The 22,901-nt window shown below is 45.4% G+C and overlaps 1 protein-coding gene across 4 annotated transcripts in view; it reads left to right on the top strand.

The window, feature by feature from the left end:
• Positions 1-22,901, top strand: part of AEBP2 (AE binding protein 2) — a 59,163-nt gene that overhangs the window by 2,498 nt on the left and 33,764 nt on the right. For all 4 annotated transcript variants that reach the window (XM_068277367.1, XM_068277365.1, XM_068277369.1 and 1 more), the window contains 2 exons: positions 15,135-15,345; positions 19,683-19,790. In XM_068277367.1, coding sequence (XP_068133468.1) covers positions 15,135-15,345; positions 19,683-19,790 — 319 coding nt within the window. The remainder of the gene's footprint in view (positions 1-15,134; positions 15,346-19,682; positions 19,791-22,901) is intronic.

Genomic DNA, 22,901 nt, shown 5'->3' with positions numbered 1-22,901 from the left:
TTTCGGGTCCGGATCATCTGGCCCACGCACCCGGACCGGAGCCTGACTGCACCATCCGGAAATAGAAACCTATGGGAAACGGAAAGCGCAGAACACACAGGATACAAACACCTGACGTTCTACTCCACTTCCTATGCGTATTCTAGCGGCCATTTTGGATGGGGACACATGGGCAGCAGTGGAGCAGCAGTGACCTTACGTGCTGGAGCTGTTTGGCAGTGAGGTGGAGGTGAGGCCTAAACAGCGGAGGATGTGATTCTACAGGTGCACCTTCTGCTGACCCCAACAATTTTTTATTTTATTTCGCTGTTTTTACCACACGGATCCGGATGGCAGCCTGATGCAAACGGACCGGATCCGGATAGGAACCGTACGGTTCCGATCCGGATCAGGTCCTGATTCGATCCGATCCGTTTGCATGCCAAAACGCAAGTGTGAACAGGGCCTAAAGCTTACAGTTCTATAATTTCCTAGATCTGATTTTTTTGTTTTGCCCTTCTTAAAAAAGAGGAACCTTCTTATCAATTCTTGTGGTATCACGAACAGGAAGTAAAGGGATCACTAAAACCTGAACACAAAAAGCAGCAAATAATTTATAGGTTTGTTGAGAGGCACTGAAACATCTAGATTTTGGTTGCTACCTATGTTACCCTCGGAGAGATGAGGTCCTCGCTGTTTATGCCCTTATAGACAGGAAATGAAAGGGGTTCTGTGTGTGGGAATAAATGGCAGTAAAATCCTGCCAGAAGATCAAGCCATACCTCACAGTCTCAAACTAAGATGTGATTTGGATGGGATCCTACTTTTATTGTATACTAGCTGATTGCCCGGCGTTGCCCGGGTATGTATTTGGCTGGTGTTGGCTCTGCATACTTTTTCTAACCCTAACACATAATTACTCAATAACCATGTTTGTGAGCTTTGTGGTCTTTGGTATCAATAATTTGCATTGAAATGAAAAAAATCTGATTAGCTGTTTGTGGCTCCACTCCTGTAAGGCTTGGTGGTGTATTCTCCACAGTCAGCATGCAACGCATGAGCTGAGGTGGAGGAGGTACACACACTAGCACAAGGAAACAGGCTATCCCTAGTATAGTGGAGGGGAGGACTGACTCCAATAGGAGATTGTGGCGCACAGAGCCGGTGCAGATCTGACAGCCACAAACAATGCTTTCGTTATAACGTCTCAGCGCAAAGTAGCGCTGAGCGCATAAACCAGAACTGAGGAGATCAGGACAGGTAGACAGAATGAACGCTTGCTAGCTAGCGGCTACTTAGCGACAGCAAGCGTCCAAAACAAGACAGACTGGAATGAGGCAGCCAATGCGATTGCAGCGATGGCGTGCCTCACAAAGACAGGACAGGACAGGATAGTCAGGAAATAGCAGGATCAAGATAGATGAACGTAACACAGACAAATATACAATAAGTATGTTTTCCTAGCGTATTACAATTACAGCTATCAATGAAACTATTTGTAACGTCTGACTAACATATGTATATATCGGCAATGAACCGATATGACATAAGCAGGAACGCTGACTAGGACTGGAGTAATACAGGGAACAGGACTCAGAAGGATTCGCTATCTCTTCGCAGAGATGAACGCAATCCACAAACAGTAACAGAACAGGATTCAGAAGGATTCGTTATCTCTTCGCAGAGATGAACGCAATCCACAAACAGTAACAGAACAGGATTCAGAAGGATTCGTTATCTCTTCGCAGAGATGAACGCAATCCACAAACGGTAACAGGACAGGATTCAGAAGGATTCGTTATCTCTTCGCAGAGATGAACGCAATCCACAAACGGTAACAGGACAGGATTACTAGCTCAGCACGGGTGCTCACGATACGCGCAAACTACCAAAACGTGCTGGAAAGCTGACTAACTGCACACAGGATATAAACAGTTCGTGTACGTATACATCAGCGACACTGATGTATCAACGTAACACGAATACAAGGAAAATAATAAACGTGCTGGTATGCATATATATTGGCAATGAACCAATATATGATGCAAAGACCAGCAAAGTATCTTTAGAACAAGAAACACGATCGGGGGCTGAAGCGACAGCAAGACAAGCTTAAACTGAAGCTATGAAAACCCAAGGAAACCCTGCAGGAAGCAGATCCCCACACTGAGGTCATCCAATGGGAGCAGACACGCAGACCCACACACAGGCGAACGACAACCAGCCACAAGCCGACAGCAGGGAAAGGCAGACAAAGCCATGCAGCCCACACGGAAAGAGACCAGAACCACCCGAGCCGCAGCACCACCACCCCCAGCAACACCCGCTGCAGCAGCGATCATCACAACTCCCTTTTCTGAATTTGAACCCCAGTCACCCAATAACCAACTGTACCAGGTTTGAGGCCTGTGCCATTAACAGTGCAAGAATGGCAGCAATTAAATATAACCCCTTGAAAAGCAATAGGTGAAGTTTGATTCACTTTTGTAGGCTCCACCCACTTTTCAGAATATTAATCCCAGTAACCCAGTGACCAACTGTGCAAAGTTTAAGAACCGTGCCATTAGCAGTGTAAGAATGGCTGCAGTTTAAATTTTCCCCGTGAAATTTGTATTTGTCTCCACCCACTGATGACCCGGGTATGTATTTGACTGGTGTTGGCTCCGCCCACTTTCTAACTCTAACGCACCTACACTCTTTGACCAAGTTTGTGAGCTTTGGGGTCCATGGCATCAATAATTTGTATATTGCAATAGAAATTAAACAAATCAGATTGGCTGTTTGTGGCTTCACCCCCTCTCCAGTATTTGAACCCCAGTCACCCAATGACCAACTGTAGCAGGTTTGAGGCATCTGCTATTAACAGTGTAAAAATGGCAGCAATTTAAATATTCCACTTGAAAATCAACAGTTGAATTTTGATTGGCTATTATAGGCTCCACCCACTTCCCTGAATATTAATCTGGGCAAAGTTTGGGAACCCTGCAATAAACCGTGTAAGAATGGCTGCAGTTTATTTTCCCTGTGAAATTTTTTTGCCTCCGCCCACTGTTTGTAACCTTGACACACAGTCACTCAATGACCAAGTTTGTGAGCTTTCGGGTCCTTGGCATCAATCATTTGTATTTTCCCATGAAACGAAACAAATCTGATTCACTGTTTGTGGCTCTGTCCCCTTTTCTGAATTTGAACCCCAGTGACCCAATTACCAACTGTACCAGGTTTGAGGCTTGTGCCATTAACAGTGCAAGAATGGCAGCTATTTGAATATTCTCCATGAAAAGCGACGTGTTTTTTGATTGGCATTTTTAGGCTCCACCCACTTTTCTGAATATTAATCCCAGGCACCCAGTAACCAGCTGTGCAGTTTGAGAACCCTGCCATTAACAGTGAAGAAAGGCTGCAGTTTACAATTTCCCAGAAAAATCTGTTTTTAACTCCACCCACTTTTTGTAACCTTGACACACAGTCACTACTTAATGACCAAGTTTGTGAGCTTTTGGGTTCCTGGCATCAAAATTGTGCGACTGGAAGCAGTTTATCCAGCAAAGAAATCTGGCTGTTTGTGGCTTGACCCCTTTACTGAATTTGAACCCCAGACACTTAACGACCGACTGTAGCAGGTTTGAGGCCTCTGCCATTAAAAGTGTAAGACTGGCCTTGAAAATCAATAGGTGAATTTTGATTGGCTCTTGTAGGCTCCACCTACTTTTCCGAATATTAATCCTAGTCACCCAGTGACCAACTGTGCAAAGTTTGAGAACCCTGCGAATAACAGTGTAAGAAAAGCTGCAGTTTACATTTTCCCATAAAAAAAAGTTAGTTGTTTTTGGCTCCGTCCACTATTTGTAATCTTGACATACAGTCACTCAATGACCAATTTTATGAGCTTTGGGGTCCTTGGCATCAATAAGTTGCATTTTATCATTGAAATTAAACAAATGTGATTGGCTGTTTTTGGCCCGCTCCCTTCAGAATTTAAACCCCAGTCTCCCAGTGACTGACTGTAGCAGATTTTAGGCCTCTGCCATTAAGTGTAAGAATGGCAGCAATGTAAATATTCCCCTTGAAAATCAAAAGGTGAATTTTGATTGGCTGCTGTAGGCTCCGCTCACTTTCCTGAATATTAGTCCCAGTCATCCAGTGACCAACTGTGTCACCCACCCACCCAGTTTGAGAACCCTGCCAATAACAGAATTCTGAAATCAATCTAACAAATTTGATTGGCTTTGTGGCTCCACCCCTTTAGTGAATTTGGACCCCAGTCACCCAATGACTGACTGTATCAGGTTTGAGGCCTCTGCCATTAAGAGTGTAAGAATGGTAGCAATGTGAATATTCCCCTTGAAAATCAATAGGTACATTTTGATTGGCTGTTGTAGGCTCCACCCACATTTCTGAATATTCATCCCAGTCACCCAGTGGCCAATTGTGTAAAGTTTGGGAACCCTGCCATGTTAAAAATTTAGTTGTTGGCACCGCCCACTTTTTATAACCTTGACATACAGTCACTCAATTATCAAGTTTATCAGCTTTGGGGTCCTAGGTATCAATACTTTGTATATTCCCATTGAACAATTAACAAATATGGCTGTTTGTGGCTCCACCCTTTCTGAATTTGAACCCCAGTCACCCAGTGACCAATTGTACCAGGTTTGAGGCATCTGCTATTAACAGTATAAGAGAATGGTAGCAGATTAAATATTCCCTTTGAAAATCAAAAGGTGAATTTTTATTGGCTGTTGTAGGCTCCACCCACCTTCCAAAATCTTAATCTCATTCACCCAGTGACAAACTGTGCAAAGTTTGAGAACCCTGACATTAACGGTGTAAGAATGGCTGCAGTTTATTTTTTCCCAGTAACAGTTGTTTTTGGCTCCGCCCACTTTTTGTAACCTTGACACACAGACACACAATGACCAAGTTTGTGAGCGTTCAGGTTCCTGGCATCAAAAATGTGTGAATGGAAGCAGTTTATCCACCAAGGAAATCCTGATTGGCTGTTTGTGGTCCCGCCCCTTTAGTGAATTTGAACCCCAGTCACCCAATGTCCGACTGTAGCAAGTTTGAAGCCTCTGGCATTAAAAGTGTAAAAAAAGCAGCAGTTTAAATATTCCCCTTGAAAATCAATAGGTACATTTTGAATGGCTGTTGTAGGCTCCACCCACTTTCTTGAATCTTAATCACATTCACCCAGTGACCAACTGGCAAGTTTGAGAACCCTGCGATTAACAGTCTAAGAATGGTTGCAGTTTACATTTTCCCATTTAAAATGAATGGCTGAAATTTGATTGGCTGTTTTATGCTCCGCCCACTATTCCTGGATTTGTAACCTCTGTCATGAAGTGACCACCTGTGCCAAGTGTGGGGACTCTGGCTTGATTACTGTGAGAATGGCAGCCTTTTACATTTTTTTCCATTGACTTGAATGGGTGAAATCTGATTGGCTGTTTGTAGCTCCGCCCACGTGTACAGGGGGGACACGAGACCCCCAGAACATATCATCCCAGGTAGTAAGGGATCTGTGTACCAAGTTTCGTTTAAATCGGTCAAGCTGTTTTCGAGTGAACCACACACACAATTAGATAGATAGATTGTGCCTTTACTGTTAAGAAAATGACGGAATTGTTTTAGCTGAACATACAGCAGCATGTGATCTGTAAAGTGACTCTTTGAAAAATGGACATTGGTTAGAATCTGAATCTCCACTCCACTTACAGTTGAGTGGTTTACTAAATATTTATGTATTTGCATTCCCTGCCTTTTGGGAGCTAGTACTGGAAGCTCAATTTTGTTGGGTTGAAAATGATCATTTTAGCTACCTGAATATATAGTAAACCCAGTGTTCTCCCCAGAATTTTTTTCCAGCCGGGTGGCATAAAAAAGTAGCCGGGTGGGTTGGGATGGCACGGCACAGGGAAATTTGGCGGTGTGGAAAATTTAATGTGCACCAATTATGTACTCTAGTGTTAGTGTAGCGTGCATAACTAAACAGCCGCTGCTCACAAAAGGTGCACAGTAGTGTTTAACATAGTAGTGGCCGAACTAGTGAAGTATCGTGGTAGCAATACATCACTACCGCACAGCTTTATACATCACTACCGCACAGCTTTTCTTAGCTGCGGCCGTTATTTAGTTACGCACACTAGTGCGTATTGTGCATGGAAACAAAATTAAGCTGCATTGATTTATTAGCACGAGCAACAGGAGATTGCTCGCACTATATCCTTTGATGAATCAACCCTCTTGTCCTTTGTTTTACATGGTGTACATTTACCACTTCTAGTTATATTTTTAGCATTTTTTTTTTTACTTTTTCATTTTTTTTTTATATTTCCTGAATGTTATTTCATATGCACGATTTCCCCCTTGGGGTGGGGGGGAGGGTGTTCGTGGGGTATTGCAGATAGTGTGCAGGGGCCATATATAATGATCATATATAGACCCTGCACACTGTCTTCAATACCACACCACGCCACCCCCAACACCCTGACCGCTGGTAATATCATGCTGCACATGCAGTCAGCCGCCCTGTCAGCCACCCCAGCGCATACAGTCACAGTCAAAGTCCGTGCACGCAGCCAGCCTGAAATGGCTGTCGGCTTAGCCTCGCACTATCACCGCAGCGTGTCCGGCTGTTACGACATGCCGGGATCTCTTGCAAACAAAACAAGCCGCGCTACTCCTGAATCAGTCTCTTTGCACGAGATCTCGCGCTTCCCAGCGAGCCCGTGCATTGAGCCAATGAATGCACGGGCTCGCTGGGAAGCGCGAGATCTCGTGCAAAGAGACTGATTCAGGAGTAGCGCGGCTTGTTTTGTTTGCAAGAGATCCGGGCATGTCGTAACAGCCGGACACGCTGCGGTGATAGTGCGAGGCTAAGCAGACAGCCATTTCAGGCTGGCTGCGTGCACGGACATTGATTGTGACTGTATGCGCTGGGGTGGCTGACAGGGCGGCTGACTGCATTGGTGACAGCCGGGCGGTAATTGATCTTACCCGGGCGGCGCGCCCACCTGTTTGGCCCTGGGGAGAACACTGAGTAAACCCTTGCCAAAAAAAAACCTGCCAAATGTGTAATGAGCGCTTGTCTTAATGGGTTAAAAATAAGGAAATTATGTGTTTTGTATCATCAAAGGAAGGAATCAGAATCCATGAGGCCAGGCAAGTAGGGCAGGCTGCCTCTGAAGATGATGATCCATCCTCACACAAAGTTGTGAACAGACAATGCAATAAAATTACGGAGCAATTACTGATGACTGAAATATTCGCTGGTGATCATTTCAGGTGGCTGGATAAAACGCCAAATAGTGATGGTCACCTGAGGTGTTTGATCCAGGTTCTGCTAGTGAACACTGTTATGCGATGATGAATACAAGCAAGCACAGTAAATGAGTGGTCGGGTACTGGCTTGGCTAGAAAGCACTATGTTGGATCCAGATTCAGCTAGTGAGCAATGTGTATGAAGTGGTCAGGTCCAGGCGCAGCTAGTGGGCCATTTGGTCCATGCTAGGTTAGCAAGCACTGTATACCAGGTGTTGGGTCCAAGCTCATCTTTTAAGCACTGTGTATGAAGTGTTGTGTCCAGTTTCTGATAGCAAGCAAGTACTGTGTATGAGATTTTTGGGTCCAGGCTCTGTTTATGGGCACTGCTTTAAAAGCACTAGTTCTAGGCTCCTAAAGTACAGATACACGGTAAATTAAAGTTGTTCTGTGAAAGAAAAAAAGAACCGCAATAGTTCTCAGGATTTCTGAGCAATCAACCCGGATCACTTTGGACGATACCAATTTGTAATCAACAGTATGTAGAGCTACTTAAATTTTGAATGATGTGTCCACGAAATGCACCTGTGCAGGAAGAACAAAATGTGCTGCATTGTGCAGTGATGTTTTTCTTCTGATAGAAAGCAGTTCTTGAGTTTGCTTTCCCACAACATCATATCCACTATTGTTCCAACTTCCAAGATCCCACCTTGAACTGTCTTCTGCTATTGGGGTACATGCAGCATTTACCCTGAATTGCTGATGCATCTTTCATCCTTTGTTTCCACCAACTTCAATCTAGCTATGTGTATGTAGTTTTAGTGAGCACTGTTGGATTCAGGCTTTTAGGTCGATTCATAAAAATGCACTGCTCAACCAGCACCAGTTAAAAAGTAACATGCGCATGCTACGCACATTCATGCTGCATAGCGCGCATTCCTAAGTTGAGGGAGCTGTTTACAAAGTTATGTGCACTCTTTTTAACCGGTTCAGCCCCACAGTGTCGAAAACCTCATGCATCCGAGCAACGTTCACCTCCCATTCATTCACCAATAACTTTATCACTACTTATAAGAAGGAATTGATCTATATCTTGTTTTTCCCGCCACCAATTAGGATTTCTTTGGGTGTACATTTTGCTAAGAATTATTTTTTTCTAAATCAATTTTAACCACTTGCCAACCGCCCACAGCCGATGGGCAGCGGCAAAGTGGACGCCGAAAGGACCGCAATACACCCAAGGGCGTTGCGTCCTTTCGGCATGCCGGGGGAGCGATCACGTCATTGATGCGCACTTCCCCCGGCAACTGGCTCCGCTCACCTGCGACGACAACCCGCCGGCCGTTCGGAAGCGCTGGTGGGTTGTTAACCCCACGATCACCGCTACAAAGTGTATAATACACTTTGTAATGTTTACAAAGTGTATTATACAGGCTGCCTCCTGCCCTGGTGGTCCCAGTGTCCGAGGGACCACCAGGGCAGGCTGCAGCCACCCTAGTCTGCACCCAAACACACTGATCTGCCCCTCCCCCCTGCCTACCCCCCAGACCACTGTTTGCACCCAATCACCCCCCTAATAACCCATCAATCACTCCCTGTCACTATCTGTCAATGCTATTTTTTTTTAAATTCCCTAAACTGCCCCCTGGGGACTCCTGATCACCCCCCCCCCGTGTACTGTATGCATCTATCCCCCCCTGATCACCTGTCAATCACCCATCAATCACCCCCTGTCACTGCCACCAATCAATCAGCCCCTATCCTACCCCTTGCGGGGCAATCTGATCACCCACCCACACCATTAATCGCCCGCAAACCCGCCGTCACATCACCTCCCAAGTGTATTGTTTACATCTGTTCTCTTCTCTAAACACCCACTAAATACCCATCAATCACCCCCTATCACCACCTGTCACTGTTACCTATCAGATCAGACCCTAATCTGCCCCTTGCGGACACCCAATCACCCGCCCACACGCTCAGATTGCCCTCAGACCCCCCCTTATCAATTCGCTGGTGCATTAATTACATCTGTTCTTCCCTGTAATAACCCACTGATCATCTGTCAATCACCTGCCAATCATCAATCACCCCCTGTCATCCCCTGTCACTGCCACCCATCAATCAGCCCCTAACCTGCCCCTTGCGGGCAATCTGATCACCCACCCACACCATTAGATCGCCCGCAAACCCGCAGTCAGATCACCTCCCAAGTGTATTGTTTACATCTGTTCTCTTCTCTAAACACCCACTAATTACCCATCAATCACCCCCTGCCACCACCTGTCACTGCTACTCATCAGATTGCGTTGAAAGACATCCATGGCTACAATTACTAGGTAATGCCTAATGATGTTGATCCAGGGATTTTATCTGATTGCCATCTGGAGTCGGGAAGGAATTTTTCCCTTTAGGGGCTAATTGGACCATGCCTTGTAAGGGTTTTTTCGCCTTCCTCTGGATCAACAGGGATATGTGAGGGAGCAGGCTGGTGTTGTACTTTATACTGGTTGAACTCGATGGACGTATGTCTTTTTTCAACCAAAATAACTATGTAACTATGTAAGATTAGACCCCTATCTGCACCTAGGACACCCAATCACCCGCCCACACCTTCAGACCCCAGCCCTGATCACCTCGCCAGTGCATCAATCACCACTTGTCACCACCTGTCACCCTCTACCACACCTACCCATCAGATCAGGCCCTAATTTGCCCCGTGTGGGCTCCTGATCACTCGGCCAAACCCTCAGATCCCCCTCAGACCCCCTTCCGATCACCTCCCCAGTGAATTGATTGCATCTATTTTCCCCTCTAACCACCCCCTGAGACACCCATCAATCACCTCCTGTCACCCCCCCCCCCCCCCCCCCAGCATCAGATCAGGCCCAATACAACCTGTCATCTAAAAGGCCACCCTGCTTATGACTGGTTCCACAAAATTTGCCCCCTCATAGACCACCTGTCGTCAAAATTTGCAGATGCTTATACCCCTGAACAGTCATTTTGAGACATTTGGTTTCCAGACTACACACGGTTTTGGGCCAGTAAAATGCCAGGGCAGTATAGGAACCCCACAAGTGACCCCATTTTAGAAAAGACACCCCAAGGTATTCTGTTAGGTGTATGACGAGTTCATAGAAGATTTTATTTTTTGTCGGAAGTTAGCGGAAATTGATTTTTATTGTTTTTTCACAAAGTGCCATTTTTCACTAACTTGTGACAAAAATAAAATCTTCTATGAACTCACCATACATTTCTAAAATGGGGTCACTTGTGGGGTTCCTATACTGCCCTGGCATTTTCGGGGCTCTAAACCGTGAGGAGTAGTCTAGAAAACAAATGCCTCAAAATGACCTGTGAATAGGACGTTGGGCCCCTTAGCGCACCTAGGCTGCAAAAAAGTGTCACGTGGTATCGCCGTACTCATGAGAAGTAGTATAATGTGTTTTGGGGTGTATTTTTACACATACCCATGCTGGGTGGGAGATCGATCTCTGTAAATGGACAATTGTGTGTAAAAAAAATAAATAAAAATAAATAAATAATAAAAAAATCTAAAAATTGTCATTTACAGAGATATTTCACCCACCCAGCATGGGTATGTGTAAAAATACACCACAAAACACATTATACTACTTCTCCTGAGTACAGCGGTACCACATGTGTGGCACTTTTTTGCACCCTAAGTGCGCTAAGGGGCCCAAAGTCCAATGAGTACCTTTAGGATTTCACAGGTCATTTTGCGACATTTGGTTTCAAGACTACTCCTCACGGTTTAGGGCCCCTATAATGCCAGGGCAGTATAGGAACCCCACAAATGACCCCATTTTAGAAAGAAGACACCCAAAGGTATTCCGTTAGAAGTATGGTGAGTTCATAGAAGATTTTATTTTTTGTCACAAGTTAGCGGAAAATGACACTTTGTGAAAAAAAAAATTAAAATCAATTTCCGCTTACTTGTGACAAAAAATAAAATCTTCTATGAACTCACCATACTCCTAACGGAATACCTTGGGGTGTCTTCTTTCTAAAATGGGGTCATTTGTGGGGTTCCTATACTGCCCTGGCATTTTAGGGGCCCTAAACCACGAGGAGTAGTCTTGGAACCAAATGTCGCAAAATGACCTGTGAAATCCTAAAGTTACTCATTGGACTTTGGGCCCCTTAGCGCAGTTAGGGTGCAAAAAAGTGTCACACATGTGGTATCGCCGTACTCAGGAGAAGTAGTATAATGTGTTTTGGGGTGTATTTTTACACATACCCATGCTGAGTGGGAGAAATATCTCTGTAAATGGACAATTGTGTGTAAAAAAATAAAAAAAAAATAAAATCATAAAATTGTCATTTACAGAGATATTTCTCCCACCCAGCATGGGTATGTGTAAAAATACACCCCAAAACACATTATACTACTTCTCCTGAGTACGGCAATACCACGTGTGGCACTTTTTTGCAGCCTAACTGCGCTAAGGGGCCCAAAGTCCAATGAGCACCTTTAGGCTTTTCAGGCTTACAATTTTAGGCTTACAATTTAGCACCCCCCAAAATGCCAGGACAGTAAACACACCCCACAAATGACCGCATTTTGAACAGGAAGACCCTTGAAGGTATTCAGAGAGGAGCATAGTGAGTCCGTGGCAGATTTCATTTTTTTTTTTTTTGTTGCAAGTTAGAAGAAATGGAAACTTTTTTTTTTTTGTCACAGTGTCATTTTCCGCTAACTTGTGACAAAAAATAAAATCTTCTTCTATGAACTCCCCATGCCTCTCAGTGAATACTTTGGGATGTCTTATTTCCAAAATGGGGTCATTTGGGGGGTATTTATACTATCCTGGAATTTTAGCACCTCATGAAACATGACAGGTGGTCAGAAAAGTCAGAGATACTTCAAAATGGGAAAATTCACTTTTGGCACCATAGTTTGTAAACGCTATAACTTTTACCCAATCCAATAAATATACACTGAATGGTTTTTTTTTTTATTTATCAAAGACATGTAGCAGAATAACTTTCGCGGTCAAATGTATAGCAAATTTTACTTTTATTTGAAAAATGTCAGCACAGAAAGTTAGTCATTTTTTGGTCAAAATTCATGTCTTTTTTGATGAATATAATAGAAACTAAAACTCGCAGCAGCAATCAAATGGCACCAAAAGAAAGCTGTATTAGTGACAAGAAAAGGAGGTAAAATTCATTTAGGTGGTAGGTTGTATGAGCGAGCAATAAACTGTGAAAGATGCAGTGGTCTGAATGGAGAAAAAGGCTCTGGTCCTTAAAGGGAAGGTTCAGGGAGGGTGGGTAAAAAATAAAAATCAATTTCCACTTACCTGGGGCTTCCTCCAGCCCGTGGCAGGCAGGAGGTGCCCTCGCCGCCGCTCCGCAGGCTCCCGGTGGCCGACCCGACCTGGCCAGGCCGGCTGCCAGGTCGGGCTCTTCTGCGCTCCAAGGCCCGGAACTTCTGCGTCCCACGCCGGCGCGCTGACGTCATCGGAAGTCCTCCGGGCTCTACTGCGCAGGCGCAGAACTACTGCGCCTGCGCAGTAGAGCCCGGAGGACGTCCGATGACGTCAGCGCGCCGGCGTGGGACGCAGAAGTTCCGGGCCTTGGAGTGCAGAAGAGCCCGACCTGGCAGCCGGCCTGGCCAGGTCGGGTCGGCCCCCGGAGACCACCGGGAGCCTGCGGAGCGGCGGCGAGGGCACCTCCTGCCTGCCACGGGCTGGAGGAAGCCCCAGGTAAGTGGAAATTGATTTTTATTTTTTACCCACCCTCCCTGAACCTTCCCTTTTAAGGGGTAGAAAGACTGTGGTCCTCAAGTGGTTAACAGGAAGAGTAAGAAATAAAAAAAATTATCATTTCTCAGTTTTTGGCCATTATAGCTTGAAATTAATATACGCTCATGTATTTTTTTTTTTTTGCCCATTTGTCCTGGTTATTACACCGTTTAAATTATGTCCCTATCACAATTTATGGCGCCGATATTTTATTTAGAAATAAAGGTGCATTTTTTTCAATTTGCGTCCATCACTATTTACAAGCTTATAATTTAAAATATAATATACTCTCTTGACATGCATATTTAAAATGTTCAGACCCTTAGGTAACTGTTGTTTTTTGTTTTTTTATTTTAATTTTATATTAAAAAATGTATTTTGGTAATTTTTGGTAAGAAGTTTTGAATCAGGATGATACCATTTATTGGCTAACTTAGAGATGGATAAACAGTGAGCTTTCGACTTATAAAAAGCCTTCGTCGGACTGGTTCCTGACCAAAACTGAAAAACACAGCTTATATACACTGACATACAGAGGAGAAACATTCTTTAGCAAACATAAATGTAATTAGATGCCTTAACTGTTACTGAGGAGGCTTTCCCAGGCATCCTATCTAAATTGATAAGATCAATAGAATCCTTCAATTTTTGGTGTGGGAGGGAAACGGACAATTTTAAATGTAAAATAATGTAATTGTTTAAAAAAAATGTATGTGGGTGTAGTTTACTATTTGGCCACAGTCAAAGTCCTTGATGCAAACGATCTCGCATCCAGGAGCTACAAAGAGGACGGGAATTTTTTGGGGGGGCAGAAAGACGGCTGTCTTTGATGAGATCGTCGGGGGAGTTAGATCGTTAAATGGGAACTATATTCCCATTCACTGATTGGGGGGCTAGCGACAGGAGCGCGCGTACCATGCAGCAGTAGAGCCTATCTGGACGAACTTACTTGTCCAGATAGGCTGAACTGGTTAAAGGATAACTGAATTGAGAAGAATATGGAGGCTGCCGTATTTATTTCCTTATAAACTATACCAGTTGCCTGGCAGCACTGCTGATCTATTTGGCTGCAGCAGTGTTTCACACTAGAAACAAGCATGCAACTAGTCTTGACAGATCTGATAATGTCAATCACCTGATCTGCTGCATGCTTGTTCAGGGTCTATGGCTAGAAGTATTAGAGGCAGAGGATCAGCAGGATAGCCAGGCAACTGGTATTGTTCAAATGAAAATAAATATGGCAGCCTCCATATCCTTCTTGTTACAGTTGTTCTTTAACTGCCGCGCGCTGTGAAGTATCGCGGTCGCACTACTTCACAGCGCGCAGCAGTTAACTACTAGCCGACCACGTTGCACCGATGGGCGTGGCCGCGACAGCAGGACCGCCTAAAGTAAAGGCGTAAAGCCCTGGGGCTCTGTTTTGCAGGAGAACGCACGCAGGGTGCGCGCGCATCTCCTGCTTGGTGGGCAGAGCGGAGCTCTGCCTTCAGTCTCCGAGCGGCGATCACCTCTCGGGAGACTGTTACACAGCGAAACTGCCGTCTATAAAGCTTGAACAGCAATGCGATCTGGTGCAGCGCTGTACTGGGGACAGCCGTGTGACACGGCTGTCCCATCCATTGGCCCAGAAGTGATAGGCTGAAGTCTATGACAGCCAATCACAGTGATAGGCTGGCGGGGGAGGGAGGGAGTGGCCACTGCAGCACAAATAAAAAAGACACATTTTTAATTAAAAAAAAAAAAAAAAAAATATTTATAAAAACAAACGAGGGGGAATCACTTGTGTGCTGTGTTGTGCGGCCCTGCAGCTTGGCCTTAAAGCTGCAGTGGCCTATTTAACAAAAGAAGGCCTGGTCTTTAGGGGGGTTTAACACTGTGGCCCTCAAGTGGTTAAAGGAGCGCGCGTAACTTTGTAAATAGCTTGCATAACTTAGGAAATCTCGCTAAACAATGCGTAGAGCGCACTCGTTTTTTAACTCGCACTGCTAGAGCTGCACACTTTTAATCTACCTCTATGCTATTTTTTTAACACATTTATATTGATTTTATATAACTGATTGTTGCAGTAATAACTATTGGTCTTGTGATGGCCAATAACCACTTTGTTTGAATTTCTAGTATAAGCAGCACACTGATGGATGTGGACAGCACAATCTCCAGTGGACGTTCTACTCCAGCCATGATGAATGGGCTAGGCTTATCATCATCCTCTTCTAGCAAAATCATCTCTTACAATTGCTGCTGGGACCAATGTCATACCTGCTTCTCCTCCAGCCCGGACCTTGCAGAGCACATCCGCTCCATTCATGTGGATGGCCAACGTGGAGGGGTAATTACCTCTTCCCTAATAATCTTGATGGGGTATCGTTTTTATTTTTTGAAAAAAATTTTTCCCTCTTCCTCTCTGTTGTAGGCAATCTGAGCATACTCTTGTGGTGGGAATGTGTGGATGATACCTACAACAATTCTCTACTTCTCTGTTGTGACACTGATATGTCTACTGCAGGGATGGTGAATGGATGCAAATAATTCCGAGCTTATGCTGAATTATGCAAATTTTGTATGCAAATGTATCCAGCTTGAAAACTGACCAATTGGATTCCACTTGTGTTTGGACCAGTTTCAAGCTGCAAACATTTCCATGCAAAGTTTGTGCATTTCTGCATTGTTTCTTATTGATCGTTCCAATTCCTGAACTGGAATGAAATTGGAGAAAGGAGCTACACGGCTACTAGGGCTGTGATGTTGGAAGCAATCATTGGGTACCAGGAGTTGACAAAATGTATGTTTTATTTCACAGATAAGTCACACTAAGGCCTCTTTTCCACAGGCGGCTGAACTGCTCGTTTGTGGAGGAGTTCAGGCTGCCAGCCACAAGCGCCATTGGCTGCAATTGCATGCAGCCAAATGGCAGTATTTTGTAACATTGCATGCCCGCTCTGTGCAAGTGTGTGGACATAGCGCATGACAGAGCAGAACTTTGTGGCGGGCCTTGGGTAGCACCCGGGTGGAATTTCAGAACAGCCGGAAGGCCCGCCCACCTAATTAGTCCTGGGGAGAACACTGGACGTCATGTACACAAGGTACCTGCGGCCATGGAGAGGAGGTGGTGCGCCAGCAGACAGGTGAGTATACAACACTGCACAGCTTGGGGGGCAAATTATGTGGAGGGAGACGTGGTGGGCCCGGCAGGTGGAGACGGCTGCACAATTTATGCTGAAATCTATTAAAAGTCTGTTTGCATTAAACTAGTGTTAAGATACCCAAGGTGACATGATCAGATAGACGTGTATGTACAGTGCCTAGCACACAAATAACTATGCTGTGTTCCTTTTTTTTATTTTCTCTGCCTGAAAGAGTTACACATAGGTGTACCCTGTGACCCTCACTGATAAGAAATTACAATTATAAAACACTTTCCTTTCAATAAAATGGCTTCTGAAAGCAGAAAAGAGAGTCAAAAGTTCATAGATTTTAGCTCTGGCATACTTCAATGAATTTGTCATTGAGCAAAGACAATAAAACAGTACAAACTTAAAAAGTAGATTTAAATATAAAACAAAACTGTGGAATATCGTAAAAAGTCATTTTTAGGAGGAGGAAATAGATACAATTGTTTGTTTTACTAGTTTGTCACCTCAGGTGTCCTTTAACACAGTGCTGTCCAACTGGCGGCCCGCGGGCCGCATCCGGCCCGCCAGGCCACCTGCTGCGGCCCGCTCGTCTCCCTGGGATGCAGGCATGGCTTGCGCTATGGGCGCCATGCCTGCTCCCTCTTACTGTGTCCCCGCTGGCCTCTCCGGTGTCGCCGCTGGCCCCTCCTATGTCCCCCTGCTGCCGCTGCCTCTCCTATGTCCCCCCGCTGCCGCTGCCTCACAGATCAGACCTCACAGATCGCGGCGACTGATGTAAACAGAGGGCGCATGGTACCCGCACGGAGTACGTCACATGCGGAAGTGAATCATTAGTCCCTTCCGCATGTGACGTTCTGCCGCGCGGGGGTCATGCGCGCGCTCTGCTTGCTTCAGTCGCCGCGATCTGTGAGGTCTGATCCAGCGGGGAGACCGGAGAGGCCAGCGGGGAGACCGGAGAGGCCAGCGGGGAGACCGGAGAGGCCAGCGGGGAGACCGGAGAGGCCAGCGGGGACACAGGAGAGGCCAGCGGGGACACAGGAGAGGCCAGCGGGGACACAGGAGAGGCCAGCCCCAGAGGTAACGGGCTCGCTACTGGTGGGGGCACCTGTCACTAACTGGGGGGGCACCTGTCACTATCTAACTGGGGGGCACCTGTCACTATTTAAGTGGGGGGCACCTGTCACTATCTAAGTGGGGGGCACCTGTCACTAAAGGGGCATTCTGCTTATTTATGTGAAATGCTGTCTATTTATGTGCCTCATGACTGCTGAATTTGTCGTGTTGGGGGCCTCATGATTGCTGAATTTGTCTTGTTGGGGTCCACATGATTGTTGGGGGCATCACGATTTTTTGGGGGCCTCATGATTGCTAAATTTGTCTTGTTGGGGGCATCATGATTGCTGAATTTGTCTTGTTGGGGGCCTCATGATTTGTTGGGGGCCTCATGATTGCTGAATTTGTCTTGTTGGGGGTCACATGATTGCGAACTGTGAGACTATGGAAAAGCTGAATCGTCATCATGAGACAATAGCATTAAACCTACTTTTTTAGCTTTTTAAAACGAAAAATAAAACTGGGAGGTTCTAAAAAAAAAACCCACATTTTTCAGGAGTAGGATGGATGAAATTGTTTATCTTCACAGTTTATTTTCAACTTGGATTTTCCATAATGTTCATGTATGAGTTAAAACGTTTGTATGTAGTTTAAATTGCTGTTGCCACTTTGCGATAAGTGACTTTTGGGTTGCAGTTTGGACACTCGGCCTCCAAAAGGTTCACCACCACTATCCTAATCTAATGTCCCACATTGCTAAGTTCATGTAAATTTGTCTCCACCCGTGGCCACACCCGCATTCTGGTCCATGGCCACACCCATTTTTCGGCGCGGCTCGCTACGCGCGCCGCTCAATGGAACCCTCGTGTTTTCTGGCGCGCTACGCGCGCCACACAACCACCATTATTTTAAATTGCATTTTGTGAAAAGTGCTGCCAATCTAATTATCCTTTAATTGCATTTTTTCCGGGGGGGGGGGGGGGGGCTGGGGGGGGGCCTGCGGCTCTAGCAAGAACCTTCGGCCCTCCACCATGTGGGCTGAAAAAAAAATGGCCCTCCATGCCCATGAAGTTGGACAGCACTGCTTTAACAGATCCCTCTCTAATCTGATTTGCTTAGAGAGGGATCTGTCTGATAGTCAAATCTGCTAATCATCTGTCAGTGTATAGTAGGCCTGAACGATATATCGTCTGGGGACCGAATTCGCGATCACGGAAATGACGATTCCGTGATCGTCAAAGTGCCGATTTTCACATGTCACTCTGCAAGTGCAACCAGTCTGTGTTCTCCCAGTTTGCGGAGCTCGCCGCTCCGTACAGCGGCGGCTTTCATTTGCGGCAGCGGCTCACGCTCTCCTAACGTACTTCCTCCTAACATGCAGGCTCTCACTTTCAGTGGCCTCTAACTCCGCCTAGCGCCTATGTCACAGCTGGGCGGGTGGCAGAGTCCGCCCACATGCTTATCAGGCTGTCAATCAGGTGCTTGGCCACAAGCTCTCTTCTACACTCGGCGGCAGCTCACTCCGCCTAGCGCCTCTTACGTCACAGATGGGCGGGCAGCAGACTCCTCCCGCATGTGTGTGTCAGGCTGTGAATCAAGAGCTTGGCCAGTGGCCACAAAGGCCGATTATCAAGCCTGCTTACGTAGGATTTACAGCTCTGCCTCCTTTGCACAGAAGAAGGCTGGAGGAGAGTCAGTGTGCCAGCGTCACTGATGACTGTGGTGATCAGCAGTTAAGTTCTGCATACTGAAAAGTTGCTGTAGTCTGCTGCTGGGCATGCTGCTGCTGTGTGCATTTGTGCAAAGAAGCGGAGTGGGATCACTTAATCCTAAACAGACTGGCTGAAGCTTGACTAACACAGTACAGAGTCAGACTCTTAGAGAGTTTTAGTGAATTTAGTGCTAAAGCTTGATTTGAAAAAAAAAATCGTGAATTGAATCGAAATCACAATTTTTGACAAAAATCGTGCAATTCAATCTTTTCCTAAAATCGTTCAGGCCTAGTGTATAGGCACCTTTACCTCTTGCACAGATGCAGCAGTTAATGACAAATGGCATTAGAAATCCTTGTCATAGTAGGCACTTTCCTTGGATGCTAATTGCTGTGTTCACTTTTTGCTATTTTAATAAAATACATTAATTTTAAAATACATAGACTGAAAATTCATAGTGTATTAAAACCAGGGACCATATGCAATTCACATTTCCTCCTGAGTTTTCTCCTAGGAGATAATTTTTCATCTTTGATTTAAAATAACTTTTTAGCACTTTGCAGTGGAAAAAGTAGGTGAAAAAGTACTATCAAAATTATTTAGAGTATTTGTTTGCTTGCGGGTAGTTTAAAAAGCATTTTATTTACAAGTTTTAAAATCTCACCTAGGAGAAAACTAAGGAGAAAAGGTGAATTGCATATGGGCCCAGGTTTCCTAGTTGCCCTCTAACGTTTTGTGTTAATACTTTTCCTTGTGTTGTATTGCAGGTGTTTGTTTGCTTCTGGAAAGGCTGCAAGGTGTACAACACACCGTCCACAAGCCAGAGCTGGTTGCAGAGACACATGTTAACGCACAGTGGAGACAAACCCTTCAAGGTAACGGGGATTTCCTGAAACCTGAACATTATAGGAAATACAGTAGGCGGGCTACATGGTTTCTGCTGGATGATTAGATATGAAAGGACTTGTATATACACATGGTAACCTGTGTGAGGCCAGAAGCCCACTAGGAACGCTTTTCTGAGCGCCTTGTGATTTGAAAAGCTCTTGCTAATGCAATGCTATAGGTGTGATCCCGCTTGAGCGATATGATTTTATAAAAAATACCCCATAGCATTGCATTAACGAGAGCTTTTTTAAAATCACATATGCTTAGAAAAGGCTTCTAGTGGGTTTCTGGCCTTAGGGAGGTTTTGTGATCTCCCAGCATTATGGGAACTAGCATAATGGGCTTATGCTGTTTCAGTTAGGGGGACAGGTCAGTATGATACATTTCGTGGTTTTGCTGCTGAGCAATGAGAAATCTGGGACACATCATAGCAGGCTGTGCAGCTCTTGTTGGATGAATGGGTGAGATGGACCTACCTATGTATGGTAACCTTTGTTTGGTAGTTTTGTGATTCTTGCCGCTCATCATGGAGCATGGGAAATAACATAGTGAGATGGACGATTGGACATGAACGACCTGTGAACTGTAACCTGTGTGTGGTGGTAATCCGGTCTTGCTTCTCTTGGAGCACAGTAGAAAGTAACATGGTGAAGTTATGCTATTGCTACTGCATGATTTGATGCCAGACCTGTGTAAGGTAAACACCCTGAGGGATTTTTGATTGTTTTACAGCTCATTTTGGAGCACTGTGTGATGTAACATAGCAGGATGATGCTTCTATTACAGGGATGTCCAACTCCAGTCCTCGAGGGCCAAGGTCCTTGAAAATTTTTGTCACAGTTCTAATTTATGGAACGGAATCAAGAAAGGTGTGATTCATCAAGTAGAACAGATTTCTCAGTTTATCCTAAACGCTGGCATGGATATGGCTCTTAAAGAGGAGCTGTTAGGTATAGGGTCTCAGAGAAAATAAACACATATATCAGTAGCTAAAGATTGGCTGTACTTACATTACATATGCATTTCACTGTCCACGTTTGGATTTCACAGATTTTGTATATAGTATATGCAGAGATAGATGCTCCTGACAGCTCATGGCAGGCTCCATGTTTGTGAAGCCAAATGTGTCGTCATGTCCTGCCTGCTTCTGATCACAGATAAGCTCGTTCTTGAACAACACAGTGTGCAGTGAATATTAATGAGCCATGTGGCTAGGAACAATAGCTGACTCCTGCAGTGTAGTCTGCCAGAGATTTATCAGTGCTTCGCGCGCTGGACTGATTAGAAGCTCCTGTACCGTCTCATTAGCAGCCGAGGGGAGGGCCCCAGAATGCTTTGCAGTTTAGCTGCGGCTTGCGTCTTTATGGGTCTATAACAGACTTTAAGATAAGCACACATCAAAGGTAACTGAAATGTTTATCTTCACTAATGGCTTTTGAGCTTCCTTCTAAACTGTTTAACACAGGAGAATAGAGGTTTAAATTAGCTTCTGCAGCCTGACAGTTACTCTTTAAAGATTAGAATTGGACAACCCTGTTTTACTAGTTGTTTGGCTATGATGAGTCTCAGTGAGTGCAGTGACTGGACACAATGAGGGAGCCCTGGTCCTGCCCTCGAGACCACAGGTTCCAGTAACAGTGAAGAGCAGTAGCCATGATTGGCAGTGCCCCACCTGATTGGCCACAGGTCATCTGAAGGCTGGAGCAGCACAGGAGTGCAGTTGTGCAGGGGGCAGGGTAAATGGGGAAGAACAAAGTTACCTCCCGTCGCTTGGCCAAAGTGATCTGACACGATGGATCTCTGGCTTGGGGGGGGGGGGGGGGGGGCAACCATGCACACGCTGGATTCTTGGTATCGGCCACCTCGGCTGAGTTTCATCTGGCATGTGTGCGGGCCTTGAAGGGAATGTCCAAGCAAAATAAAATGAGTTCCACTTACCTGGGGCTTCTACCAGCCCCATGCAGCCATCCTGTGCCCTCGTAGTCACTCACTGCTGCTCCAGTCCCCCGCTGGCATCTTGCCGACCTCGGAGGTCGGCGGGACGCATTGCGTACATTTTTACGCATTCCCTCTAGTGCAGGAACATTAACACATACATTTTTACGCATTACTGGTTCAATGCGTAAAAATTTACGCATTGAACCATGGGGCTGGTAGAAGCCCCAGGTAAGTGAATCTCATTTTTTTATTTTGCTTGAACCTTCCCTTTAAGGACCCTTACAAACCCCTGACTTAAAGGGAACCTGAAGCGAGAGGTATATGAATTGAAAGATAGGAGGCGCCCAGTTGGAGAATTTGTGCGATTAAAAAGAGAATACACTCTATATCTAGAGACAAGTATTCTTTATAGATTAGAATATAGTCAAAACGAGATTGAATATAATTTCATTTATTAAATGCGAACAGCACTGTGACAACGCGTTTCTCGGCATAAGCCGCTTCCTCAGGTCAAGCAAGTGCTGGCAATTAGAGCGAGTGAGGGTCAGAAGTGCCTGATCCCCTTGGGCGACATTGCTGGACCGTGCCAACGATGCGCTGTGTTGCTATTTGGGGGGGAGGACGAGCAGAGTGTGCGTGACAAGCGGCGGGTGAGGAAGTGATGCGAACAATAGGATTAGCAGCACTGGGGGTCACCAGCTGCCGTACACACGCCTGATTATCGGCTGAGGTGGTAGTTTTCGGCAACCTCAGCTGACTTGTAGGGCACCTGAAGTGAGAGGTATATGAAGGCTGCCAAATGTATTTCCTTTTAAACAATACCAGTTCCCTGGCAGCCCTTCTAATCTATTTGGCTGCAGTAGTGTCTGAATCACAAACCTGAAACAAGCCTGCGACTAATCTTGTCAGTTCTGACAATGATGTCAGAAACACCTGATCTGCTGCATGTTTGTTCAGGCATTATGGATAAAAGTATTAGAGGCAGAAGATCAGCAGGATAGCCAGGCAACTGGTATTGCTTAAAAGGAAATAAATATGGCAGCCTTCATATCCCTCTCACTTCAGGTGCCCTTTAAGTCAGCTGAGGTTGCTGAAAACTACCACCTCAGCCGATAATCATGCGTGTGTACGGCAGCTGGTGACCCCCAGTTCTGCTAATC

This window comes from Hyperolius riggenbachi, chromosome 3 (genome assembly GCF_040937935.1).
Source record: "Hyperolius riggenbachi isolate aHypRig1 chromosome 3, aHypRig1.pri, whole genome shotgun sequence".
NCBI classification, from domain to species: Eukaryota; Metazoa; Chordata; class Amphibia; order Anura; family Hyperoliidae; genus Hyperolius; species Hyperolius riggenbachi.
Note: the sequence above shows the minus strand (reverse complement) of the source record. Positions and strands in the feature narration are given on the sequence as shown.